Here is a 24,807-nt window from a genome sequence, read left to right as displayed (position 1 = left end):
CTCGGTAGCAATGAAAATAGAGCAACTGAGGTTGATTGACGGAGCTGAGTAGTGCCTATTATTCATCCCAAAGCTTCTGTTAGAGAGGGGAGGTGAAAATATCCTTAGCCCTAAGCGGTCCCTGCTCCTAGTTGAGACCCCAGCCCCCCCTCTCTCTCTCTCTGGTTTGAAAAGTGCTTGGCTCCAGCACAAGGAGGTCGGTGGGAGAAAGCAAGCGAAGGTCGTACCACTTTTTCTTTCCCCTTTATTTTGTGTTAGTCATGGTAAGTGGCTGGATTTTTAAAACGATCCAAAAGCATGAAGTGGGAGCCCGAAGTATTCTTATTTGCATATTAATGCCAAGCCTGTGTTGCCAGCACCCGGTTATTTCAAAGGCTGTTGCCAAGAGCATAGCTTTGAAAGGCCTCGGCGCAGAGGCGGGCACCTGGGGCGTCTGCCCTAGGCTTCACCAAATGACAGCACACGGCTCCTTCTTTCTGCTGCTCTCTGGGCTTCCTGGGTGCAACAAACAACAGCTTCTCCAAGTGGCCAACTTCACCCATGCCTGTTCCCTCTCCACAAAGGTGAACAAATGCAGTGAGCTGAGGCGCGGGAGATGGGCAGCCCTTTGGATATGGGGGCTATTTTTCTTGTATACCTTGGAGTATTTTTGATCACTTGGCTTTTCATTACGTTTATCATTGATCGACTGTGTTCTGGTTACTCCGGGTTATCCTAGACGTTAGCAATGGCTGGGCTGCGAGGATGGCGGTTTTCCATCAGACAGTGGGGACCTGTCCTTTTATATGTTCAGTATTGTCATAGTACTACTGAACTAAGAGTATGTTGGCTTTAGGTTGTCCAAAACAGCTTGCCTACTAGGTAATCCCAGTAATTTAACCAGGTTTCTTTCAAACCATGGTAGATTTTGGTCCATTTAAGTGAAACTTCTTAGAGGACGGACTTGTTCCTTTCCAATATGACCAAACATGGGCTGCGGGACGCTTACTGGGATCCCAGGGATTTTGTGGGCATAGGGCGCCCCCTAGTGTCCAGTTGAGAGCACTGAGCTTGCGTGTTCTAATCCTGGCAAAAAATTGAGCCCAGGTGCGGGAATAAGGAGAGGACTCTCAACTGATTTTCACTCATTCCCTGGGCCAGGGTGTTGCGGGGAGGGGTGGAAGTGGGGAGGGAGCCCGCTCAGGAAGCAGCTTGTCCAGTTCCCTGGAAGCTGCATCCAGACCATAACCACTGGGAGGAAGAGTGATCTGTGTCCAGGACTTCTTTACCCACCGAGTATTCAGAGGAGACCAAGTTCACGCAGTGGAAAGAGGTTGGATTTGGGAGTTAAAGAGACTAGGGTTCAACTCCTAACTTAGCCATTAACCAGTAGCGTGACCCTGAACTAAGCACTTAACCTTACTGATGGCGACAATTTCAAAATGGTGGCAGGAATAAGTGTTATTTCAGGGTGATGAGGAGAATCCTGTGAGAGTAAAGACAACATTTGTGAAGTGCCTGCCACTCTCAGCAAATGTTAGACCCCTCTGCCTGTTGGTTGTCTCTCATCCGAAATCTGCAACTGCTTCCATGGGCTTCGTTCATGAATATGCCATTTCTGTCTATAAAAATACAGTATAGAGAGGTTTTTTTGGCGTGTTTTTGGATGTTTTAATTGATTTTTCAAAGTAAATCTTAAGGTTTACCCTAAAATAGCTTATGCAACCATTTCCAGCTTAGATGTGGCCATTTGCTCTTTGACAATTATGAGAAACTGTTAGGCTGTAGCCCTTGGAGCCTGGGCTGCCAATCGTGCCGAGTGAGGTGACTCACTAATAGGGGTCCACCTTCCCTGGGATGGCTGGCACAGAACCTCCAGACCAGGACAAGCCATGTCTTGCTTCTAGCTTCACTAAAAGTCGTGGATCAGTTTTCGCAGTGACCCACTCCAGTGTAATATCAAAATGTTTTCCTAACAAATCTCAAAACCTTTTAGCTTTCAATTTTCTTTTCCTTTCAATTTCTTTGGGGCCACTTTTCTATTGCAGAAGAGTTGGAATTAATTAGAAAATACTCTTCTGTCTTCTATTTTTACTATGGAAGGAGAAAAGAGGGATTCTTGGTAACATAGGTAGCACAGGTAAATGTGGGCTTATCCAAAAAAAGAAAATCGTTGACAGACTAGCTGCTTTTGCTGCAGGCTTAAATGCTTACAAGAAAGGGAAGTGAATTAGAACACGTGAATAGGTCATTTTGAAAGGTGGCTTTGTATGTGGGAAGAGACGGGATGATGGAGAGGCCCACAAGTGTCTGACAAGGCAGACAGCTGAGTCCCAGTTTAGTCCCCTGTGTACATATGCATTGGTGTGTCCTTGGGCACAACACTTACCTCTCTCACATCTCTATTTTTTCCACCTGTAAAATGAGGCATCATTGCAGCACTTACCACATAAGGTCATTGAGAAGATTATATTAGATGATGCATATAGCACATATCTACATAAAATGTATCCAACAAAGGATATATCTTTCTGCTGTTATTCATTCACACTTTCTTTCTGTATGAACTTATTTTGGGTTCATAGTGTACCCTTTGCAAGCTTCCTTGGCAATTTTCAGAAATGCAGGTGGTCTTACTTCACTTCCTGCTGAAATGAGAGAGCAATCGGTACTTTAACCATCTAGGGATGAGATGTAGAGATCTTATGCAATCTCTACTTTGCTTTGAAAACAGAAGGCACTTGGGATCTGCTGGTCACCTAACTTGGAGCCAAATAAAATGCTAAGTGTAGGAAGTATGTCAGTTCTCACAAGGGCAGGCCTCCTATCACATCCCTTCTCCATCAGACTGCTTCTGGGAGCTGAGAGGGCCTCCTAGGTGGGGTCCCCCTGTTTTTTTCTTAGTTTGGGTTTAAGTGGAGGCATTGGTGACTGACAGTCATGAGTCAGGTACCTCAGTCTTCCTCCGCTGGTGTTTCTCATCATGCCCAGGCTGATTGTACACTAAAAAAGGACCAGGACCTCCTCACTATGTCACCCCCCTTTTAAAAAAAAATTCACAGTACCTTTGTCACAGTGTTCAGGTTGAGGGTGATAGCTCAGGTTCAAAACCTGACCACAGTATTTCCTGTGGTTTCTATTGCATTTCATTACACTGTGCTGGAAAGGTGCAAGGGGAAGTGCTGTTGTCATTACCTTGCGGAAAAGCAAGGGTTTCTGCAAGTTTATGGTAACACAGAAACAATCAATGCCAGATGCAAGCCGGGGATGGTGCATGCCTGTAGTCCCAGCTGCCTGCAAACTGAGGTGGCAGGATTACTTGAGCCCAGGAGTTAGAGACCAGCCTGAGCAACATAGCGAGAACCTGTCTCCAGAAAATAAAAAAAAAACAGAAACTATCAGATGCAAATTCACCAAAGATTTGGTGTGAGAACCTGTTTTTCCCCAAAGTGTGCTAATTATTATTATCATTATTTTTGTTTGAGACGGAGTCTTGCTCTGTCGCCCAGGCTGGAGTGCAGTGGCGCAATCTCGGCTCACTGCAAGCTCGCCTCCCAGGTTCACGCCATTCTCCTGCCTCAGCCTCCTGAGTAGCTGGGACTACAGGCGCCCGCCACCACACCTGGCTAATTTTTTGTATTTTTTTAGTAGAGACGGGGTTTCACCGTGGTCTCGATCTCCTGACCTTGTGATCCGCCCGCCTCGGCCTCCCAAAGTGCTGGGATTACAAGCGTGAGCCACCGCGCCCAGCCGGTAATTATTTTTTATAATAATAGTTTTCATAGTTCAAAACTATATGACCAAGTGAATTGACTTCACTGATAAAAGATAAAACTTCTCATGGCTGTGACTTAGATATTCTAAAAACATACAACCACAGAGCCAGAAGGGCCCTTAGCAGCATCTGTTGCTGGTGGCTGCCTGCAGGAGGCTGTCTGAAGTAGAGGTTGGTGGTCTCAACTGCTATCCCTTAAGATCTGAGATGCTGGATAAGTTGCATACCCTATCTGAGCTCTGCTCCTCTTCATAGCCATCCTGCAAGGTTGTTGTGGAAAGATTAAATGAGGTAACCACGCATGCAAAACAGTTAACACAGTTTAATTAACAATTAGCCGATGAACACACAATTAGTGCTGTTATTGAACAGTTGCTCAACATTTGGTAATAACCATTATCATCATCATTATCATCTTATTTCTACAACTTTACAGGGCTGAGGGTGTCATGCTCTTAGTTCTCTATTCTGGTCAGTCTCTGGGGTCAGCTTTCCTGCTGTGTAACTGAACTCTCTTATCTTTCCCGCAATAGAGGAAGCCCGTCTCTTCTTATCCAGCTCTTGCTCTGTCTTGAATCTGACATAGTATTATTTAAGTCTCCCCACCTTTCAGGGCCTCTATTGCCTTTTCTTTGAAATTAGCTGCTGGTAATTTCTTTGAAATTAGGAGGAGGGTTGGTGATCTGAAGGGCCTTGCAACTTTGCCACTATGTATAGTAACATCCTTCTGGTAGCTGAAGGCATTGCCAAGCCAGGCTTCCATCTTGGGCCATTCCTCTCTAGCCATGGGTAGGACTCTCCACAATGGTGCTGAGAAAATGGTGATGAATGGATATTTTGGTGCGGTTGTTTTCCCCACAGTTCTCGGATCTACTCTCATCATTCTGAGTGTTCTGCTGAGGGTCTCTTCTCGTTACACCTAACTTATACAATAGGGAAGAACAAAAGTCAGAGTTGCTCTTGTCCTTGTCTTTGACTTTGGCCAATCCATTCAAATAACAGATCAAGGTGGGGGCCAACTTACAGCTAGGTTCTGCCATGAACCTAAGCTAATTTGAAAAAGTGCTAACAAAATGAATAATACGAATAGCTACAATACATTAAAAGCACTATGCTATATTTGACATGCATTTACTTGTTTAGTTCTTGTGACTGTCCAAGGTACACCCACTCCCATTATACAGATAAGAAAACTAAGAGAAATTAAGTAATCTGCCAGTGGTCAAGCCAATGCTAAGGGCAGAGATGGGTTTTGACCCCAGGAGCTTAATCCAAGAGTCTCTGTTCTTGGCCACCTGTGAGGTGCTTCTAGACAGATTTCTCACCATTTTTTTAAAGTACTCATCCAGGAAAGATGCTCAGAGGCAAGAAGATGGGCTAGATGAACTCCTGAGGGGTGTTTCACTCCATCATGCTGCCAAGCCAATGCCACAGCCCCATCATCGCGTGGCTCCATAATGAAGGACTACAGACCGTGGGGCTTAAACAACAGAAAAACGTTGTCTCACACTCCTGGAAGCTAAAATTCAGAAATCAAGGTGTTGGCAGTGTTGGTTCCTTTGAGGGCTGTGAGGGAAGGATCTGGTCCAGGCCTCTGTCCTTGGCTTGTGGGTGGCTATCTTCTCATGCGTCTCTTCATGTTATCTTCCCCCATGTGTCTGTGTCCAAATTTCCCTTTTTATAGGGGCATATGTCATATTGGATTAGGGTCCACACTAATGACCTCATTTTAACTTGATTACCTTGTAAAGAAGCTGTCTTCAAATAAGGTCACATTCTGAGGTAGTGGGGGTTAGGACTCCAACATGTATTTTTTGCTTGGGTGATATATTTCAACCCATCACAGCTCCCCTGTCATTTCAAGATAATAATCAGTGTGATGACTCCATTTCCCCACAGCAGGGAAGTGGTTTACTTAACAGCGAACTGTCAAAGAGGTTTAGGTTTTAGAATCAGACAGGGCAACTTTGTTAATGCCTCATTTGCTACTTTTTGCCAATAGTCAAGTAAGTGGATCTCTGGTACTCATTTAAAAAACAGAAAGAACAGGTTTAAGAAATAAATAAAAGGAAAGTTTCAATCAATGTCTTACTTTTAGAAGCCTTGACTGCTGGTATGGAACTGACTCTTAGTGAATCAAACACTCTTTAGGAATTAGATCACCAAAGGGAAGGTCATATTTTCTAAAAAGTTGCCTGAAATAATTAATTAACTTCACTTAGAGGAGTAACTTACCTTCAGAATGATTTATTAATGGATTGGTTATTCCACTTGTAAATGCTATTGGTGATAAATGGCATTACACTCATAAGAATTGCTTGCAGTCAATACAATTATCTTCTTTCTTATTTTATCCAGGGTAAATATAATTGCTGCAGTAAATTAGAGAGGAAACAAGAGTATAGGGAATATTAACTTCAAGTATTTAATGAAGGAATAACAGCATTGGTATTTAATGACTTCATGTTGTGAAGTTGTCATAACCAAAATGGAGTCACTTGTGTTAAAAAAAAAAAAACCCTCACAAATAGAGCTATGAAGGCTGTGAAGAGAGAGTTCTCATGTTTGCATGCCTGATTTTAAAGAAGTCTATCATAAAAGACTGCAAAAACCACAACCTTGCGCAAAGGCCATCACGACCTTACACAAAAAATTCTTCTGCAAGGACATCTGCCCAGGAACTGTCTGCCCAACCTCAGACTGGCACCACCCTTGTTATTGATCTTTGTAGCCAAGGGTAATCATTTCAAAATACTTATGTATCCTTCTCATTTTTTCCTTTAAAACTCCTTGTCTTTTTTTTTTTAACCTCCCTGAATGCACACATAGTTTACTATGGCACATGCATTCCCATTGCAATGCCATACTCCCAAATAAACATCATTTTCTCTTAGAGAGCCTCTCTGTATTTGTTACTTAGTTGACAATATGTTGGTTAAGTCAGGCACTGAAGAAGTAAAACTGATGGAATCATAGCCATCTATTGCCTAAGGAGGGCCAGATTTGAAAATGATGACTGTGAACATTATTTTTTAGGATTCCTAGTCTTTTGTTCATTAAGATTTGAACGTTATAGAGCAAGGTAGAGAAAATGTGGAGTCTAGCTCTGCTACCATTTGTGTAAAAAGTATGTGAAAAGGTTATCTATACATTGTCTATATATACGCATCTCAGGAATGACACAGGAGAAAGTCCTAGCTAGGGACCAGAGGCCTGGGAAGAGGAAGACTAAGATTTCACTGTATATTCTTTCCTAGTTTTGTTGTTCAATTTATACTGGATCCATTGATAACACCTGTTTTAAGAAGTAAGCCCATGTTTCTGACAACTGCACACCCACACAATTAAACTAGCTATGGATGCCCAGGTTGCAGGTTGCCCCAAGAATCCTTCCAACCTCCTTTTCCCTGTGTTAATCCTGTGGGCTGCTTCTGGGCAAGATCTGAAATTTAGCTTTAGTTCATCTTGATGTGTATTCCCTCTCCTTTCAGCAGCTGCCTCCTTTCTCCTCATCAGAAGCTAAGGCGCTTCTTTCAAGTCTTGAAGAAATGAAATTTCAGGCCTCATGAAAACTGAAGCAAGAGACATTTGGCTTGTTGCATCCCAAGGTTTTAGTGATTAGAAAGGCTTAGGTCTCTTTATGCTGGTATGTACCATATTTGACGAAAGCCCCTGTCCAGCCACAGAATTCCCAAATGTCATCCAAGTCAGCAAGTGCAACCCCATATTGCTTGACTCCCTTCTCAGGCATCCCCATTCCAAGGATGGTCTTTCCTGTGCTTGCCTGCCAACGGCAGCTGCCCTTCGATCAAACTCCTAGTGGTACAAAAATCCCCTCTCTGGTGCTGGACTTGAACTCCATGTAACTTCCACCCATGACCCTGTCTCTGCCACTCTGTGCCATCTGATATGGGTTTAATTCCTGTTCTCAGAGAGGCCCCTTTAAGTGGGCTGTACTGTCTTCCCTCAGTCTCTTCCAAGCAAACAAGCCCAGCTCCTTCCGCTAACCCGGACTTCAGATAATCTGCTCTCCTGCGGCCAACTCCAAAGTGTCTGTTGCTCTGTAAGTGTAGAGTTCCCAACAATGAAGGCAAGTCTTACCAGAGCCCTGGGCAGCTGGGAGTAGACGTAGCCATTACCAACCTTACTCTGTATGTTGTAAATTTAAGATGAGATCAAAGCATGATTTCCCTTTTTTCCTTTTGGAAGTGGGGGGGGAGTAGTTAAATCACACTGTCATATCACATCATTGATTCATTTGGAACTGACTTTTGCATAAAATACCTCAGTTATTTTCACAGTGTGGCTTTGAATCCCATGTTTGCTTTTTTGGAAGCAAAACAGAGCCTTGCACCTTTCCCTGTACCATTTTATCCTGTTAGTCCATGGTTAGAACTCACAGCAGCATTTTAGACCCAGATTCTGTCTTCTCATGTATTTCCCTGGTGAGTTAACAAACCTGCCTTTGTTTTCATCTAAATCAGTGATAAAAATGCCCCTTGCAGGGACAGAACTCAGATCAGATTCCATTCCACCTTGGAGGTGAAAGAATGGCCAATTGGGAGGGGGTCCAAAGAACATTTGAGTGCTTGGAGGGTTTTCTGACCAGAACACTTTTGTTTATTTCATTCAGAATGAGCATTGACATTTGTAAAGCATGAAGGTAACTGCATGTATTTCTGTTCATGAAAAAAGCCTAATTTCTTAAAAGGGTGTCTGCAGCAGGGGTTGGAGAGAGTGGGAGGAACGTGGGAAGAGCCTGCACACACTGTCCGTCATTTCTCTCAAGGTCTGAAGGCATAAGGAAAGTGCTTGGGGATGACTGGCCAGGAGGCTTGACTTCTGCTTTCAGCACCCAGAGCTTTAGAGTTTCTCATTTACAGTGGCTCCAGAGTTCAGAAAGAACTTTAATGAAGAATTTTGGCTTTTAAAATCCATTGTCTAATTATGCTTTTCTTGTATATTTATTTTTGGGAATGAGCATTTTATCAAGTGAGAATTTAGGAATCTTAGATTACTAGAGATGAAAGAATCCTGAATTTTAGAATCCTCATTTGTAAAATGGGACAATAAACGCACCTGTTGTGTAAAAGTTGTAAAGACTTCATGAGAAAGTGCATACATAGCATTCTGGGTAGATTCTGGCTCATTTTAAAGGCTCAGTGAATGTGAACCATTATCATCATGATGGCAGCAGAAACAATAGCCATGTCTCCCCTCATCCACACTGAGAAATTTTGGGTGAAAAATTATAAAGAATGTTCTAGTAACTAAAGCTAATCAACAGGGTAATTAGAAGGTGGTGACTGTCCATTCTTTGGTGGTATTGGAGCAGAAACTTGTCATCTTGGGAATGTTCTTAGTGGAAGTGTCTCTGTGAGACAGATTATGAGCTATATGACCTCTTCCAGCCAAATGAGAAAGTCCAGCCACTTACTGTTTTTTTTTTTTTTTTTTTTTTTTTTTTTTTTTTTTTTTTTTTTTTTTTTTTAAGATTGCAGTGTGGTAGTGCCAGAAGGCCCTGACCTCATTCCAGCTAAGGTCCCCTCATTTCTCTCATTAGTGTTCCCAGGACTGGCCCTAGCCACAAGGACCAGCATAGTTTGTCCCACTATTTGTTGAAAAAAATACAGCCATCTGGAGACATAGTCTCTATGGGACCCCAGACTTCTGTTCTTTTTCTTTTGTCTCATCTTAAAAGCTGGAAGATGTGTAGGGTTGATCTTGGGTTAGAACAGTTGATCTAAAGCTTTTATTGAAATTAGCAAAAAGTGATTGCAAATAAATTCCTGAAACAACTAACAACAACGAATGGACAAAATCCATAACAACAAAAAAAGAGAGAAGATTAAAAAAGAGAAAAAAAAGAAAGAAAGAAAATCCAGAAATCTAGTTAGAAAACTTTAAGGATCTAGGGAATGCTGTTTAAGTGCCTTTATTATTTCATCATGAGTGAGAAAATTTTGAAAATAGAATATAGGAAAACTAAAAACGGTATATCTTTGTATATTGCTCAAAATTATGCATCACTCTTATGCATAATTGACTATTGGCCAGGTAAGACTAATGCTAGATTAATTTAATAACAGTCTTGTTTTTGTTGAACCAGAATCAAAGTTTAGGGAAATACTGTCTGAGACTCAAATTCTTTTTTTAGGTGCCTGCCACCACGCCTGGCTAATTTTTGTATTTTTAATAAAGACAGAGTTTTGCCATGTTGGCCAAGCTGGTCTCGAACTCCTGACCTCAGGTGATCCACCCGCCTCAGCTTCCCAAAGTGCTGGGATTACAGGCATGAGCCACTGTGCTCGGCCTCAAATCCTTTTTAATAATACAGCGTGGTGGTTCTGAGCATAGGCTTCAACATCAAGCTGCCTGGGCTCGAACCCTGGCCCACATTCACTAGCAGTGTAACCTTAGCAAGTTGCTCATCTCTCTGCGATTTCACTTCTCCATCTCTAAAAAACACACGTGAGATATGATTAGGGTTATGTGAAATCATTCATGTAATAGACAGTAAAGTGTACTAAAAGTCTGACCTATTCTTAAGTATTAAGCAATCATTATGACTGTTTCTCCTATTATGCCCATGGCAAGCCAGGTTGTTTGGATTACCTGGTTCATAATTCAGGCATCAACATTAATTGGGTGGCATTATACTCAAGTTACGGTTGCCATACCTAGGAGGAAAAAACAGACCCAGAACACAGTAAGTAAATATTTTATCTACATACGGGGATAGATGGTTTTTGCCCAGAACTTACACTATGTATTCATAGCAGAATCCTTTTTGTTTCCAGTTTCTCAAAAGGAAGTAAAATGGAACAGTTCAGGAGAGTTGTTAGTTGTAGAATGAGACAGAATGCTCTATTGCCCTCGCCTGAACTATTTTAGGCTGGATTGCTATTTCTAGGGACTAATCAGGCAAGAACTGTGATCTGGTTCCTGCTTGAGCAGGTGTTATACGCAAAAAAGAAAATAGAAGAAAAAAAAAGAAAGATGCTTGGAAATGCTACTAAACCAGATTCTGTACTAAAGCTCTGGCTGTATTAGTACCTCATCTACTAGGATGGAAATTATATTTTCTTTTTAAAAAATGAATTGCAGAGTTGAGGAAGAATGTTAGCATTAGGAATATCAAATTATCTTATTTTTCAACTTGCAAAGATTCACAAAACTCTTGGTCAGCTTTGTCCTTATAAACTATGGCTTAGATTGAGTCATCATAAATATAAAAATGTTTTTCATTTTGAGAATGTTTAGCTTTTTCCTCCACATTGATGGGACTGTGATGTCTTGCGTTCTTGAAAACTACTGGGATGAATAGTGTGCAAAAGAGCCAAAATTGATCATTTTTTAAAGAAGTTTCCTGGAAAATTTTCTCATTAACTATTGGTCAGGGTGAAATATTGGTCATTAAGTATTGGTCTACCCTAAGGTAACAGAAGTTATAGAGTTTCTGGAGAGATTTTAACTAGAAGAGATTCTCTTCAGGCTGGATGGCTTAGACATGTCCTGCCTGTAAGCAGAGAAATAGACTCAATGATCCCTGGTGCTCTTTTAGTTCTGTGCCTACTGGGCCCAGGATGGCTTGGCATGGAGGCAGGCTCCTTTGCAATAGGTGGTGGGAAATCACTACAGTAACACTGCTCAGTATCAGGGGAGGCTGAGAGCAGAGCCAGAGCTGGGGAGCCTTCAGGAAGACCTGAAAGGCTCAAGGAAGTTATGAGACGTTGACTGAACTGACACACTGACAACACAACTAATGGGATCAGCAAGCTTGATCTTTTTGATAAAAACTTATTTATTTTTCATGTTTTAGAGACAGAGTTTTGCTCTGTTGCCCAGGCTGGACTATAGTGGTGCAATCATAGCTCATTGCAGCCTCAAACTCCTGGGCTCAAGATATCCTCTTGCCTCAGACTTCCGAGTAGCTAGGACTACAGGCACATGCCAGCATGCTCAGCTAATTTTTATATTTTTAATTTGTTTTTGTAGAGATGGGGCCTCCCTGTGTTGTCCAGGCTGCTCTGGAACTGATCCTCCCACATTGGCCCCCTCAAAGTATTGGGATTACAGGTGTGAGCCACTGCACCTGACCAGCTTGATCTTGAGTAATAAATTGACCCTTAGTTAGAAAGGCTAATATAGACTAATTTTTGTGTTCATTCAACAAATATGTATTGAACATTGATCTGTGTGCCAGCGAGGTCCTAGGTAAGAGGATACAAAGATAAGCAAAGCATGATTATTCCTGATTTCATGGAGCTTATGATATGATACAGGAGACCTATATTAACTAACCATATGCATATACAATTACAGACTGTGATGAGATTCCTGAAGAAAATTACAGGGCACAGTGAGAGTGTACAAGATGGGAACCTAACTGGATAAAGAGGTGGTGGTCAGAATTTGAAATTATGTGGGCTTCCCTGAGGACGTGGTTGAGATCTGTAGGACAAAGAAATTAGAAAACCAGGTAAGATGGAACTTTCCAGGGAGAAGCATGGGAAAGCTGCTGAGGTGGCCAAGTGAAGAGAATAGTGCTATAAAATGAGGCTAATGAGTATGGTGGCAGCAGGGTTCACATAATGCATTTTAGTCTTCAGCCAAAGTGCAACAGGAACACTTTGAAGATTTTAAGAAAGCAACGACAGAAGGAGTAGAATGATTAGATATTAATTTTGAACAATTCTGACTACAATGAAGAGAAATCAATGATGGTGCACAAGGTGGATATGCTGTAGTAGAAACAAGAGATGAGGGTAGCTTGAACAGGTGATCGCACTGGAGATGAAGAAAGGTAGAGAGACTCCAGATCCTTATGGAGATTAAATTGACAGTAGTTGGTGCTGGACTGGGAAAACGTCTTGGGGTGGGAAAGATAAAAACTCCAGATTTGAATATATTGTGGATACCCAGATTAAGGACACACTTGGATTTTTGGATCAGGTCAGAGGGAGGGTTTGGGAGGTTCTCTTGGTCTCTCTAAACTAAGTGAGGAAGAATCCTTCAAGCTAGTTGTGGTGGAGGACAACATCTCCATTCATCTTGGCCATGCATTCCTGGAGAAAGTCCTCTAAGGCTTCCTGAGTATTGGCCTTAGACTTGGATTATTTCTAAAAGGCTCTAGGAAGGAAGGCCTCACATCCATCATATTCCTTATTATAGGCCAGTACTTAGAAGAATGTCCATCATAGTCAAAATATGTTTCCTCACATATCTACAGATAAAAATTTGATAGGTATTTCCCCCAAAAGAACAGAGAATTAGAAGTGATTATGGTAAGATAGAGAGAAGTCTAGGAACCCATGCCCAAGATGCCTGATATAGTGACTGTCTGATATCCTCGTCCCTCCGTTTCTCCCTACCACACATGTCTTGTGCCTCTGTAGAGACTTACGCCTCTATGCCCCCAACACCCCACCTTCTCATGTATTTTAAAAACTTTTAAAAATTGCTTAGGTGAATATATTTGGTATTATTTTGGAATAATATCACGCCTGGTGACATTTGTTTTAAGGAGAGAATTTTTTGGTTGGATGAAACAGGGAGTTACCAAATTGTAGCTACTGGAAGGAATGAACAAAGAACTCAGGTCTAGGCAAAACAAAAGAAAGAACACAATTAGGTAGGCCCAAGAATATGACTGAAATGGTTACAAGCTTGGCAAAGAAAGTTCCTTCAGAGTCTAAACATTTTGGTAGCCCTGGGAGGTCTGGAAAGTCAGGGAGCAGCTTGTCAATAATTCTAAAGCAGTGAAATGAAGCCAAGATGTGAATTCAAGGTGAGGAGGGGCCCCAGCAGACAACATTGGTGAACTTTACCTCCAAGGATGGACTGTGGGGTGGTTAACTGCAACAAGAAGAAACGAGAGATCTACAAGTGAGCTGTCTCTGGGGCTAGGTCCAAGATGGGGATGACCTCACAGGCAGGCAGGTTAGCTAACTTCGCCCGAGAATTACTCCGTCTCATTCTCGCTGTGATTTTTTTTTCATTTTGATGCAAAAATGATGAGTATATCCTTCTTCAAAATTATGAAATGTATATCCAAGTGGATTGACACCATTTGTAATTTGATTTTTCACTCACCAATATGTTGTAAACTTGAAAGGACAAAATTACCTCATAAGCAGATATTTCTGGAAAGGTGATTAAAAATGAATAGAATTACTAATACCTTCAAACGGATATGGTTTCAAGCAGCAGATATTAAATATTTGTTCTTTTTTTCTTTTCTTTTCTTTGAGATGAGGTCTTGCTCTGTCTTCCAGGCTGGAGTGCAGTGGCATGATCACAGCTCAATGCAGCCTCAACCTCCTGGCTCAAGTGATCCTCTGCCTCAGCCTCCCAAGTAGCTGGGACTACAGATATATGCTACCATGCCAAGCTAACTTTTTAGTTTTTGTAGAGACAAGATTTCACTATATTGCCCAAGCTGGTTTTGAACTCCTGGGCTCAAGCGATCCTTCTGCCTTGACCTGCTGGGATTACAGGCAGACTTTCTTCACAATGTGTTAAGCATGTGTGTATATGCGTGTGTGTGTGTGTGTGTGCACGTGCACACTTGCTCATGTGCATTAGCTAATTTCCCTGGCTCTTTACACCATATTATTATGCAAAAAATGTTGCATTCTGCCACTGCAGGCTTCTTCTTGTAAATATTCTACAAACCTTTGTAAGCAGTATTGGCTGTTGGAATTGGGAAACGTCTGTTTAGGGAACCCTTTCTTTTGGATGGGGTGTGGGCCCAGGGTCTATTCAATTTAGAAACATGAATACAAGCAAGATGCAGATCTAATCCCACTGTAACTGTAGGCTAAAGAGAACGTTTTTATTTAGCTCTATATCTTCATGGGGCTTCAAAGACACTTCAAATGCAAGATTTCCAGCCATCTCAGGTGTAAGTTGTGCCACATGGTCTGGGTCTTGTTACTTTTACAATCATCAGAATAAACTAACCAGAAGAAAAATGTTACATTTTTCTTCTTTTGGAATGATTAGTTACTATGTCATTACATCTTTCCACCAGAAAACTGTGTGCATCAATGTTCTTAGTGGTCTTGAATAGGATGTTCACCTCCATAGTTCCCTCTAGTAAGGCTTGTCTGAGTGTTGGGGAGTCTCTCTTCATATATATATATATTTAGTTATATATTCTTTTTTGCAGTCCCCTTATTCCTTTTCCTATCTTTTTCTTTGCTTCTGTTTGCAGTTCTATCTAGTGTTTTACTGCTGCCCTTAGCTTATACCAGTGTCACACAATGCTTGATCACCCTTCCTTTTCCTGTCCTTTTCAAAGCTTATCAGAACTGAGCTTCAGTCATTTAGTCATCCTCAGTAAGGTAACAGAACATGTCTGTCCACTCATGAAAATGTTTGACTTATCTTTTAATATTTAGATAAGAGATGATACTTAACAGTCACAAGTTACTGTAAATGCTGGGGACCATAAGCATGGGGCAGGCCACGGTGAAGATCATTTCGAATGGGCAAGTCTTTCAATTTCCCTTACATCACACCAAGCAGGCAAAGCCTAAATACAGGGCAGGACTTGCCTATGTGATGTACCATTCCAGGCCTCCTTTTCAAAGACAACTTGAGCAGGGACCCTGGGACACCACCAGCAATGGTGGGACTCCCTTTTGTAATACAAATAAGCACGATCTAAATGAGTCCAGGTTGGAGCAGGTAAGGAATGGGGTTGAAAAGGAGATGTGCTCTTGAAATCGGCCAATTTCATAGCCTGGAGCAGACATTTGTGGTTAGCTGAGTCACACTGCCTTGGGATTAGCCAGCTCTGCTTTCTGTTTCAACAATAAAAAGTCTTGCAAAACTGCTGGCATGTGAGACAGAGGTATCCAGAAAATTTTGGCATCTTTTCCAGCAGCATAATGAGTCTTAGGGAAGAGACTTGTTAGAGCGTGGTCCATGCACTCTACCACCGGAGAGAGGTCCATGTTCACATAGGATTTATTGCCTTTCAGTTTGTTTAGACCTAAAAAGAGACAAAAGCACATTTACTCTTTGGTAGAGGGGGAAAGCAGAGTGGAAGTCTAGGGTGCAAACGGGAAGATGGATACAAGGGGATTTATTCTGAATTGTCCATTATAATTGAGGCTCATTTTGAGGATTTACTATCTATTCCTCAGAAAAGGATACTGCAATGCTTTCTTTAGACCAGCGGCTCTCAAGATTGGGTGGGCAGCAGATTCTTCTAGGGAGCTCATTAAAACCCAGGTTTCTGGGTTCCACCTCCAGAGTTTCTGACTGAGGTCTGAGGTGGGGCCCAAGAATGTGCATTTCTAACAAATTTCCAGATGATGCTGTTGCTGCTGGTCCAGGGATCAAACTTTGAAAAACCAGTGCTTTAGAGCAATGAGGAAACGATACTTCATAAAGCCCATGAGGTCCCTAAGCCCAGAAAGTTGTATGTTTGATTTCTAATTTGTTTTAGGGGATTATGTGTCTAGAGAAAATGTGGGTTGCACATGTGCTTGTGCATGTATGCGCATGCATGTGTGGATGTGAGGGTGCACTTGTATACTTGTATAGGCTTCTATAATCTGTAAATAAAGAAAGAATCATCCCCAAATGTACTGACTCAGGAAGCTAAAAGGATCCCAGTTCTCATGCAAATGAAATGTTTGAATAATGAGCGAAGATACCTTTAGACAGGCAGGTTTTTTACAAGGGATTAGTGGTGGTTTAGAACCCCAGTCTTTTCAGTACATGGTATTGGGAAAACAATATATCCACATGAAGAAGAATGAAACTGAATCTTACACCATATAAAAAAATCAACTTAAAATGGATTGAAGACTTAAACATAAGACCTGAAATTATAAAACTGCTAAAAGAGGCCTGGCATGGTGGCTCACACCTGTAATTACAGCACTTTGGGAGACTGAGGTGGGAAGATCACTTGATCCCAGGGAGTTCAAGACCATCCTGGGCACCATAGTGTGACCTCATCTCTATTAAAAAAAAAAAAAAAACTACTAGAAGAAAACATAAAGGACATGCTTCTTGACATTGGTCTGGGCAATGATTTCTTTGGATATGACCCCAAAAACACAAAGCTAAACAACAGCAAAACTAGATAAGTGGGATAGTATCCAACTAAAAAGCTTCTGCACAGCAAAAGAAACAGTTAAAAGAGTGAAGAGAAAACATACAGAATGGGAAAAAATATTTGCAAACTTTATATCTTATGCACAGTTAATATCCAAAATATATAAGAAACTCAACAGCAAGAAAAGAAATAACCTGATTAAAAAATGGGAAGAGAATCTGAATAGACTTTTCTCAAAAGAAGATACAAATGGCCAGCAGGTATATGAAAAAAATGTTTGTCACCACTAATCATCAGGGAAATGCAAATTAAAACCACAGTGAGATATCACCTCACATTTGTTAGAATGGCTATTATCAAAAGACAAAAGATAACAAGCATTGACAAGGGCATGGAGAAAAAACTCTTGCATACTGTTGGTGAGAATGTAAATTAGTACAGTCATTATGGAAAATGGCATAGAGATTTCCCCCCCAAATTCAAAGTAGAGCTATCATATGATTCTCACATACTTTTAAACCATACCTGAGCTGTGTCTTCTCAAGGGAAAGTCTATGACGTTAGATCTTTCTTTCAGCTTCAAGTCCCACTGGCCACAAGTTGTTCAAAGAACCTAATAAGTCTTAGTGGCTATTTTAAACTCCTACTATCCCAGCTCGGGAAATTAAGAAAAGATGACCTTCAATTTGTGGTCTACTTTGGAACCGTGCCTTTGGCTGATCTCCAAGTCCTGACCTGAAAACTCTAATAAGAACAACCAGTGTAAAACTGAGCTCAATGCCTTTTGGTATTTCTGAGACAGAACCCATGAACCAGGAACCAAGCCAAAAATAATTGGAGATGGAAGTCAGTGATATATTCAAAGGCATTTAAAAAGTATCGGTGTCAATATCAAACAGAGAAAGCTCTTTTAAATGACGGGTTTTGTTTCTGAAGTATTAAGTTCCATCTTAGATGGAACCTACATAGAACCTTTAGAGTCAGGAACTGAAAAGTAGAGTGTTTGATGGCAGTGGTTCTAAACCTATAGTGACATGTCAGCACTAAGACGTTTGTAAGACCAGACATTTCAGTTGATATATAGATAATGTGTGTACCTCTGTGTGTGCGCATGTGTGTGTGTGTGTGTCTGTATGTGTGTTTGGGGTAATGGTGGTTGGAGGAGTCAGTCATTTTAAAAACTTCTCGAGGGGGGTCAAACTTGGCTTTTGGCTCTGCCTTGAAAACTCCTGACCATGAACCTTGCCACAGTTGACAGTCTTACCAAGTCCACTGATCAAGAGGCATGAGCACAGTTGGGAGGGATAGAACTACCCATAGTTAAGTGGAACCCTGCTCAACTCAAAGCAGGAGGTCAGTAATTATTTGAGGAATATCAAGTAAACTTTAACTGACCCAAGAAGTTTGTGGCAGAAGGGAAGGCCTGATAACAGGAGTGTAACCAAAGTCCTTAATGCCTTGTTCACATTATAGTGCCATGGCCAAGCATAAATGGCAGGCTCAGGCTGCCTGGGTCCAAATCTAGCTCTTCCACTTACTGGTGGTACAATTTTGGTAAGTTACTTCTCTATGCCTCTATTCCTATAAAATGAAGATGATAATAGAGTTTTTTGGGGGATTTTAAATGAGTGTCCATGTAAAGCACTTAGAATGGTGACAAGTACATAGTAAATATTTACTATTTGTTAGCCATCATTATGTCATCTTTATTATTATTCTCCCATCTCTGACTCAATCTCTTGACCAGGAAGGCTCCTGGTGTCTTCCTTCTCCTCCTCCATGTGTTCCTGCTCCAGAAAGTTTCCACCAAAGTAATTATTTCCTGTCCTTCAGGTCTTATTCAAACCTGACCTGCCCCATTAGGGCTTAACCAGCAATGCTCTTTTCCTGGTCTAAATTCCCTGGGGAATTAGAAACCACACACTCTAGCACCATTTCTGGGCTGTTAGATTATACCTAAGAAGTAAAGGATCAATTTTATTGTGTGCTACGTTGTTTCATTGTTTTACATTCTCGCTTGGTTACTTCTTGTTGTCAACTAGATTGTAAACTAGTTAGAGGTCAGAGGCTGAACCTTCTCTATCTTTTGTAACCACCATAAATCCTTAATGCCAAGTTACAGCTGGTGCTTGAGGAAAAGAGGAGGTGAAGACCGTGGCTCGAGTTGCCTTCCTGGGCTCAGGTCCAGGCATGACTAGGAGGTGTTGTGTAATCTTGAGCAGGACATTTCACTTTCCCAAGCCTCTGCTCATTAATAGTTTTTGAGGAGTAAATGATATAATTCATAAGACACTTAGCAGATAACTTGGCAGTTTGTAATTGCTCAGTAAATGTTTATAAACACAAGCAAGAGATGACACTGAAATTAATAGGAGATCCCTGATCCATGGTTAAGATCCTTATTGCGGTATTACTCAGAACCTTGTTATTTCATCTGTATTTGAATCTCCTTCATGCTGTTCAGGACAAAGAATTCCAGAGGACACTGGCACCGCCCAGAAACTCACTTTTTTCAATGTAACCTTCTCCATATTGTTGTTTGATGTCTGGAGACAGCTGTTCCCAAATGGCGAGTTTTTTTTCAATTACCTTTACTGGATCTGCCAAGTTTGTTTTGAACAATCCTGGTTCAATGCATGAGACGTGCACACCAAAAGCTTTCATGTCCCGTCTGTGAAAAGAACCCATTGAAGATGTTTAATCCGGGTTTGTTTAGAAAATATTTGCTATTTGAGTGACTATTTTCTCACGAATCTTTTCATGGAATCACAGATTTGGGTGCATTTGAAAGAAATATCTTATTCTCTCTCCCTTTCATTTTGCAAGTGAGGAAACTGAGGTTCAGAGTGATGAAGTGAGGACTAGTTAATGGCAGGACAGGAAAGGGATCTGGGTGGACACCACCCCCAGTCCACTGTTGTTCTTCCTAGAGTGTTCTTCATGCTCTCATCATTGACTAAGTGGGCATTCAGGTTATGAACAGGTTTCTTATCAGTACTTAAACCACCTTATGGTGAAATGAACTAATGATAGCCTGGATGGACAAGTTCACCTCCATTCTAGCAACATAAGGAGATTGCAGCACAAATGAGGATGTGCTGAAGGACACAGTATGATAATCCCTTATGTGACTAACCTGCTCCCTATGCTGTTGAGCAAGTTTTATTTTATTTTATTTTATTTATTTTATTTTATTTTATATCATGCTGCAGCAGAAAACTAAAAGCCTACTCATTCCCTAGGCATCAAGGTTTTACAGGAATCATGGTGCCCCTTTCTTTAAAGCAAACCAATATACAGATGTTCCTTGACTTCACATGGGGTCACATCCTGATAAACTCATTGTAAGTTGAAAATATCCTATGTCAAAAAGTACATTTAATATCCCTAACCTGCTGAAGATCATGGCTTAGCCTAGACTACGTTAAACTTCCAATGTAAGAACACTTACATTGGCCCACAGTGGGGCAAAATCATCTGGCCGCACAGTGCCCTGCAGGATAGCAGTTCTTTGCCCTGTGATTGCAATGGCTGCCTGGGAGCTGAGGTTCACTGCCACTGCACAGCATCGCGAGAGGGTATTGTACACATTGCTGCTGGTAAAAGATCAAAATTCCAAATTCTAAGAAAAGTTTATAATGCATTCATCTCACTTTCACACCATTGTAAAGTTGAAAAGTCATGTTTAACATTGCAAGTCAGGGACCACCTGTACAGCAAACCAGTATATGCATAGTCATTTCCTAAATTTGATTTATATTCCTACCAGGAATATATAATATAAGGAAGTATTTATTCATTTTATAGAACTCTTCACCATAAGATTTTTTAAAAGCTCTATTAGTGAACTTAAAATGTAATTTATTTTTTCTTAGGTTCTGCTTTCTAGCAACGTTACTATTGTAAAGTTTGAAATATATTTTACTACAAATGCAAGTTAGCTTGGCCTTGAAATATTCCGAAAGGTATGTGACTTGTACTAAGATTAAAAAAGATTATTTCCCAACTTACTTTTGTTTTATTCACCTGATGCCTGATTTCCTCTAGATCGTGGAATAGCAGTGCCAAGAGGCTATTTAGGGAGACTTGGAAGACTTTTCTCCCCACCCGCTCATAAAAATAACGTACTAGGGACAAGTGGCTTTACGCCCTCCAACTAAGCTTACCTGGTAAGTAAAAACCATATTAAATCAGTATGCATACTGGGAAAATACAGCTTTAAGGAGCCCCAACCCTCTCTCAAATGCACTGCTGCCCCTCAACCCTCCTACATATAGAAATTGTGGCGCTGTCACTGGATTGTGGCGCACCTACATAACATCATTTAAAATACTAGTTCCATGATTCATTTAAGAAAAATACTCTTTACTGATTACTATTAGGCATGGCATACCTGCATAGCAAAGCTCACAAACCCTTCAGTTGAAATCTTTTTTAAAAGTGAGTAAATCTAATTACATATACTACAATTTTATTATGATACTGCTGGTTGTAGAGTGGAACCAAAGGTCAACCAAAGAGACCAGTGGAGGTTTTTTATGACCTTACTACTCAAAGTGTGATCCCTGAACCACGGGCAGCACCTGGAGCTTGTTAGAAATACAGGGTCTCAGGCCCCTCTCCAGATCCACTTAATCAAAATCTGCATTTTGAAAAGATCCCCAGGTGATTCAAATGCACATTAGTTTTTTGGAAGAATTGTTCCAATATTTTTGTGCTTATTTCCTAGGAGAATCAAACTTGGCAACCTGATCAAATGGCAAAATGAAGTTGCTCTATCTTTATTAATTTCAGTGGAATAATTTTAACCTTTTATTAGTAAACTAAACCTAGGTCCATGGTATATATCATTAACTCTAACATACGCCTTCAACAAATAATAGTCGAATAAATAAATGGGTGAATCGAAGGAAAAACTATATCTAACTTTGTCTTCTCGCTTGCCTATTGAGGTACCACTCAGCTGAATATCTTCCGCTTGCTTCTCTAGTCCTTTCCTCCACCCTCTGTCTGCACCATATCCTGGGAGTCTTACCTGCACTAAGTATACTCTGGCTTCTGTTGAGTTCAGTCTATTGAAAGTGCCAGTGGGAGATCAGGAAAGAGGAGAGGGGGTCAGATTAGTTATCTTCCTATGGTGTCAACACTGGTTATTTTTATCCCTTAACTGAAGACAACAGCCCCTGCATCTCCAGGTTCTGGAAACTGCCCTGTCTCCTTGTCCCTTCAGTCCTCTGGAGAGAAATGCCCCTGCTGTCATTAGCCCCTAGATTCTATCCTTTGAGATTTCAGTAGATACCTCACACATGTTTATAAGTCCTTTAAGCATACTCTGTGCCTTTTACCCAGTTTTAATGTGCCATCATTTCCTGCCAGAATCTTGACTGAAAGAACCACTTGTATTTTAGGGGATTTGAACTGATGGTGATAAGTTCTGGTTCCAGGTAAGATGGATTAAGCACACTTCTCCCAGTCTCTCCCACAGAATGAAGCTATAAAGCTTGGACAGCATGCTTGGAGAAGCTATTCAAAAACTAATGGTTTTCTACTGAAGGTTTAAATAGGATGGTACTGTTGTGTCTGCAACTGACAGTAAATCAATGGAGAAGCCTATTCTGATGTAGCCTCTGTATATGATTCCCTAACTGTTTGACAAACTTACCAGTTGAATATAAATTTGCTGCCACTCTGAGCGTCATGTATTAAGGCAAAAAGTAAAAAGCAGTTAAACTTGGGTTCAAATCTCAGTTCTACCACCTACCAGCTGGGTGACCTTGGGCAAATTAATTAACCTCTTTTAGTTTTAGTGGCATCATCTATACACTGGGAATAACTTAAAGTACTAAATAGGGTAGAGGTGGAGCAGGATGGCCAATAGAAGCCTTCACTGATCATCCTCCCCACAGGAACACCAAATTAAACAACTATTCACGCAAAAAAACCTTCATAAAACCAAAAATCGGATGAGTGATCACAGTCCCTAACTTTAACTTCATATCACTGAAAGAGGCCCTGAAGAGGGTAGGAAAGACAGTATTGAATTGTTGATGCTACTCTTCCTCCATAGACCAGCAGCAACCATGTGGCATGGAGACAGAATCTGCGTACTTGGGGTGGGAGGGAGAGCACAGTGATTGTGGGACTTTGCATTGGAACTCAGTGCTGCCCTGTCACAGTGGAACGCAACACCAGGCAGAACTCAGCCAGCACCCATAGAGGGAGCATTCAAACCAGCCCTACCCAAAGGAGGAATTGCCCATTTCAGTAGTTGGAACCTGAGTGCCAGCAAGCCTCAACAGTGTGCGCTAATGTGCTGTGGGGTTCTAAATAAACTTGAAAGGTAGTCCGGGTCACAAGGATTGCAATTCCTGGGCAAGTCCTGGTGCTGTGCTCAGAGACAGTGGACTTAGGGGGCAAGCAACCTAGTAAGATGCCAGCTTGGGCAGCCAGGAGAGTGCTTGTGCCACCTCTCCCCCAGCCCCAGAAAGCATAGCCCACAGCTCTTGGAGATACTCCTTCCCTCTGCTTGAGGAGAGGTAAGGGGAGAATAAAGAGGACAAGAGGACTTTGTTTTGTGACTTGGATAACAGCTTAGCCACAGTAGGATAGGGCACCAGGTAGAGTCCTGAGGCCCCTATTCCAGACCCTACCTCCTGGACAACATTTCTAGACTCGTCCCGAGCCAGAAGGAAACCCACTGCCTTGAAGGGAAGAAATTAGTCCTAGCAAAATTCATTACCTGCTGTCTAAAGAGCCCTTGGGCCCTGAAAAATCAGGAGCAATACCCAAGGTACTCACCGTGGGCCTTGGGTGAGACTCAGAGACATGCTGGCCTTAGGTGTGACCTAGGACATTCCCAGCTGTGATGGCTACAGGGGGAGACTCTTTGTGCTTCAGAAAAGGAGAGGGAAGAGTAAAGGAGACGTTGTCTTGCAGCTTAGGAGCCAGCTTGGTTTGACCGCAATGGGGTAGAGCACCAAGTGGGCACTTAGCATCTCCAATTCCAGGCCTTGGCTCTTAGATGGCATTTCTCAACCTATCCTGGGCCAGAGGGGAGCCCAGTGCCCTGAAGTGAGACTCTCAAGCCTAATAACATTCACCACAAGCTGATTGAAGAGCCCTTGTGCTTTGAGTAAACATTGGTCATAGCCAGGCAATACTTCCCGCAGGCCTGAGGTGGTGGTAGCTATGGTGAGAGACTCCTCTGCTGTGAAAAGGGGAGGGAAAAGTGGGAAGGACTTTGTATTGTGGTTTGGAAGCTGGCTCAACCACAATAGAATAGAGTACCAGGTAGATTCCTAAGGTTTCTGACTCCAGCCACTGGCTTCCAGATGGCATCTCTGGACACCCCACCCAAGGGTATGGAGAACTTGCCACCCTGAAGGGAAGGACACAAGTCTTATTGGCTGGCTTCACCACCTGCTAATTGTAGAGCCTCAGGGCTTTGAATAAACATCAGCAGTAGCCAGGCAATGTTACAGAGGGCCTTGGGTCTGACTCAGTGCAGTCCCAATGATGGTGGTCAGGAGTGCTTGTGTCACTCTTCCACCAGCTCTAGGCAGCTCAGTATATAGAGAGAAGCTCCACTGGTTTGGGAGAAAGTAAGGGAAGATAACAAGAGTCTTTTCCTGGTAAACCAGATAATTCTTCTGGAACTTATCCAAGACCATCAAGGTGGTACCTCTATGAGCCTACAAGAGGCACAGTCTTACTGGGCTTGGGGTGCCCCCTAATGAAGATATGACTGTAGGAACCAAAAAGTTAGATCACAACAGCCAAGTCCCTTCAAATACCTGGAAAGACTTCCCCAGAAGGATGGGTACAAACAAGCCCAGACTGTGAAGACTGCAATAAATACCTAAACCTTCAAGGCACAGACATAAAAAAAAAATATCCATGAGCATCAAGACCACCCAGAAAAACATGACCTCACCAAATGAATGAAATCAGACACAAGAGACCAATCCTGGTGAGA

At 41.7% G+C, this 24,807-nt stretch overlaps 1 protein-coding gene across 1 annotated transcript in view; it reads right to left on the bottom strand.

Moving 5' to 3' along the window:
* Positions 1-15,131: 15,131 nt before the first annotated feature.
* The window catches only part of DHRS9 (dehydrogenase/reductase 9), a 28,821-nt gene continuing 19,145 nt past the window's right edge, over positions 15,132-24,807 (bottom strand). Inside the window, 2 exon segments of the mRNA XM_012510260.2 lie at positions 15,132-15,755; positions 19,340-19,503. Of these exon segments, the coding sequence (XP_012365714.2) occupies positions 15,532-15,755; positions 19,340-19,503 (388 nt within the window). The 3' untranslated portion in view covers positions 15,132-15,531.

Source organism: Nomascus leucogenys, chromosome 22a (genome assembly GCF_006542625.1).
Source record: "Nomascus leucogenys isolate Asia chromosome 22a, Asia_NLE_v1, whole genome shotgun sequence".
In the NCBI taxonomy this organism is placed as follows: Eukaryota; Metazoa; Chordata; class Mammalia; order Primates; family Hylobatidae; genus Nomascus; species Nomascus leucogenys.
This window is presented reverse-complemented; position numbering and strand designations above follow the sequence as displayed.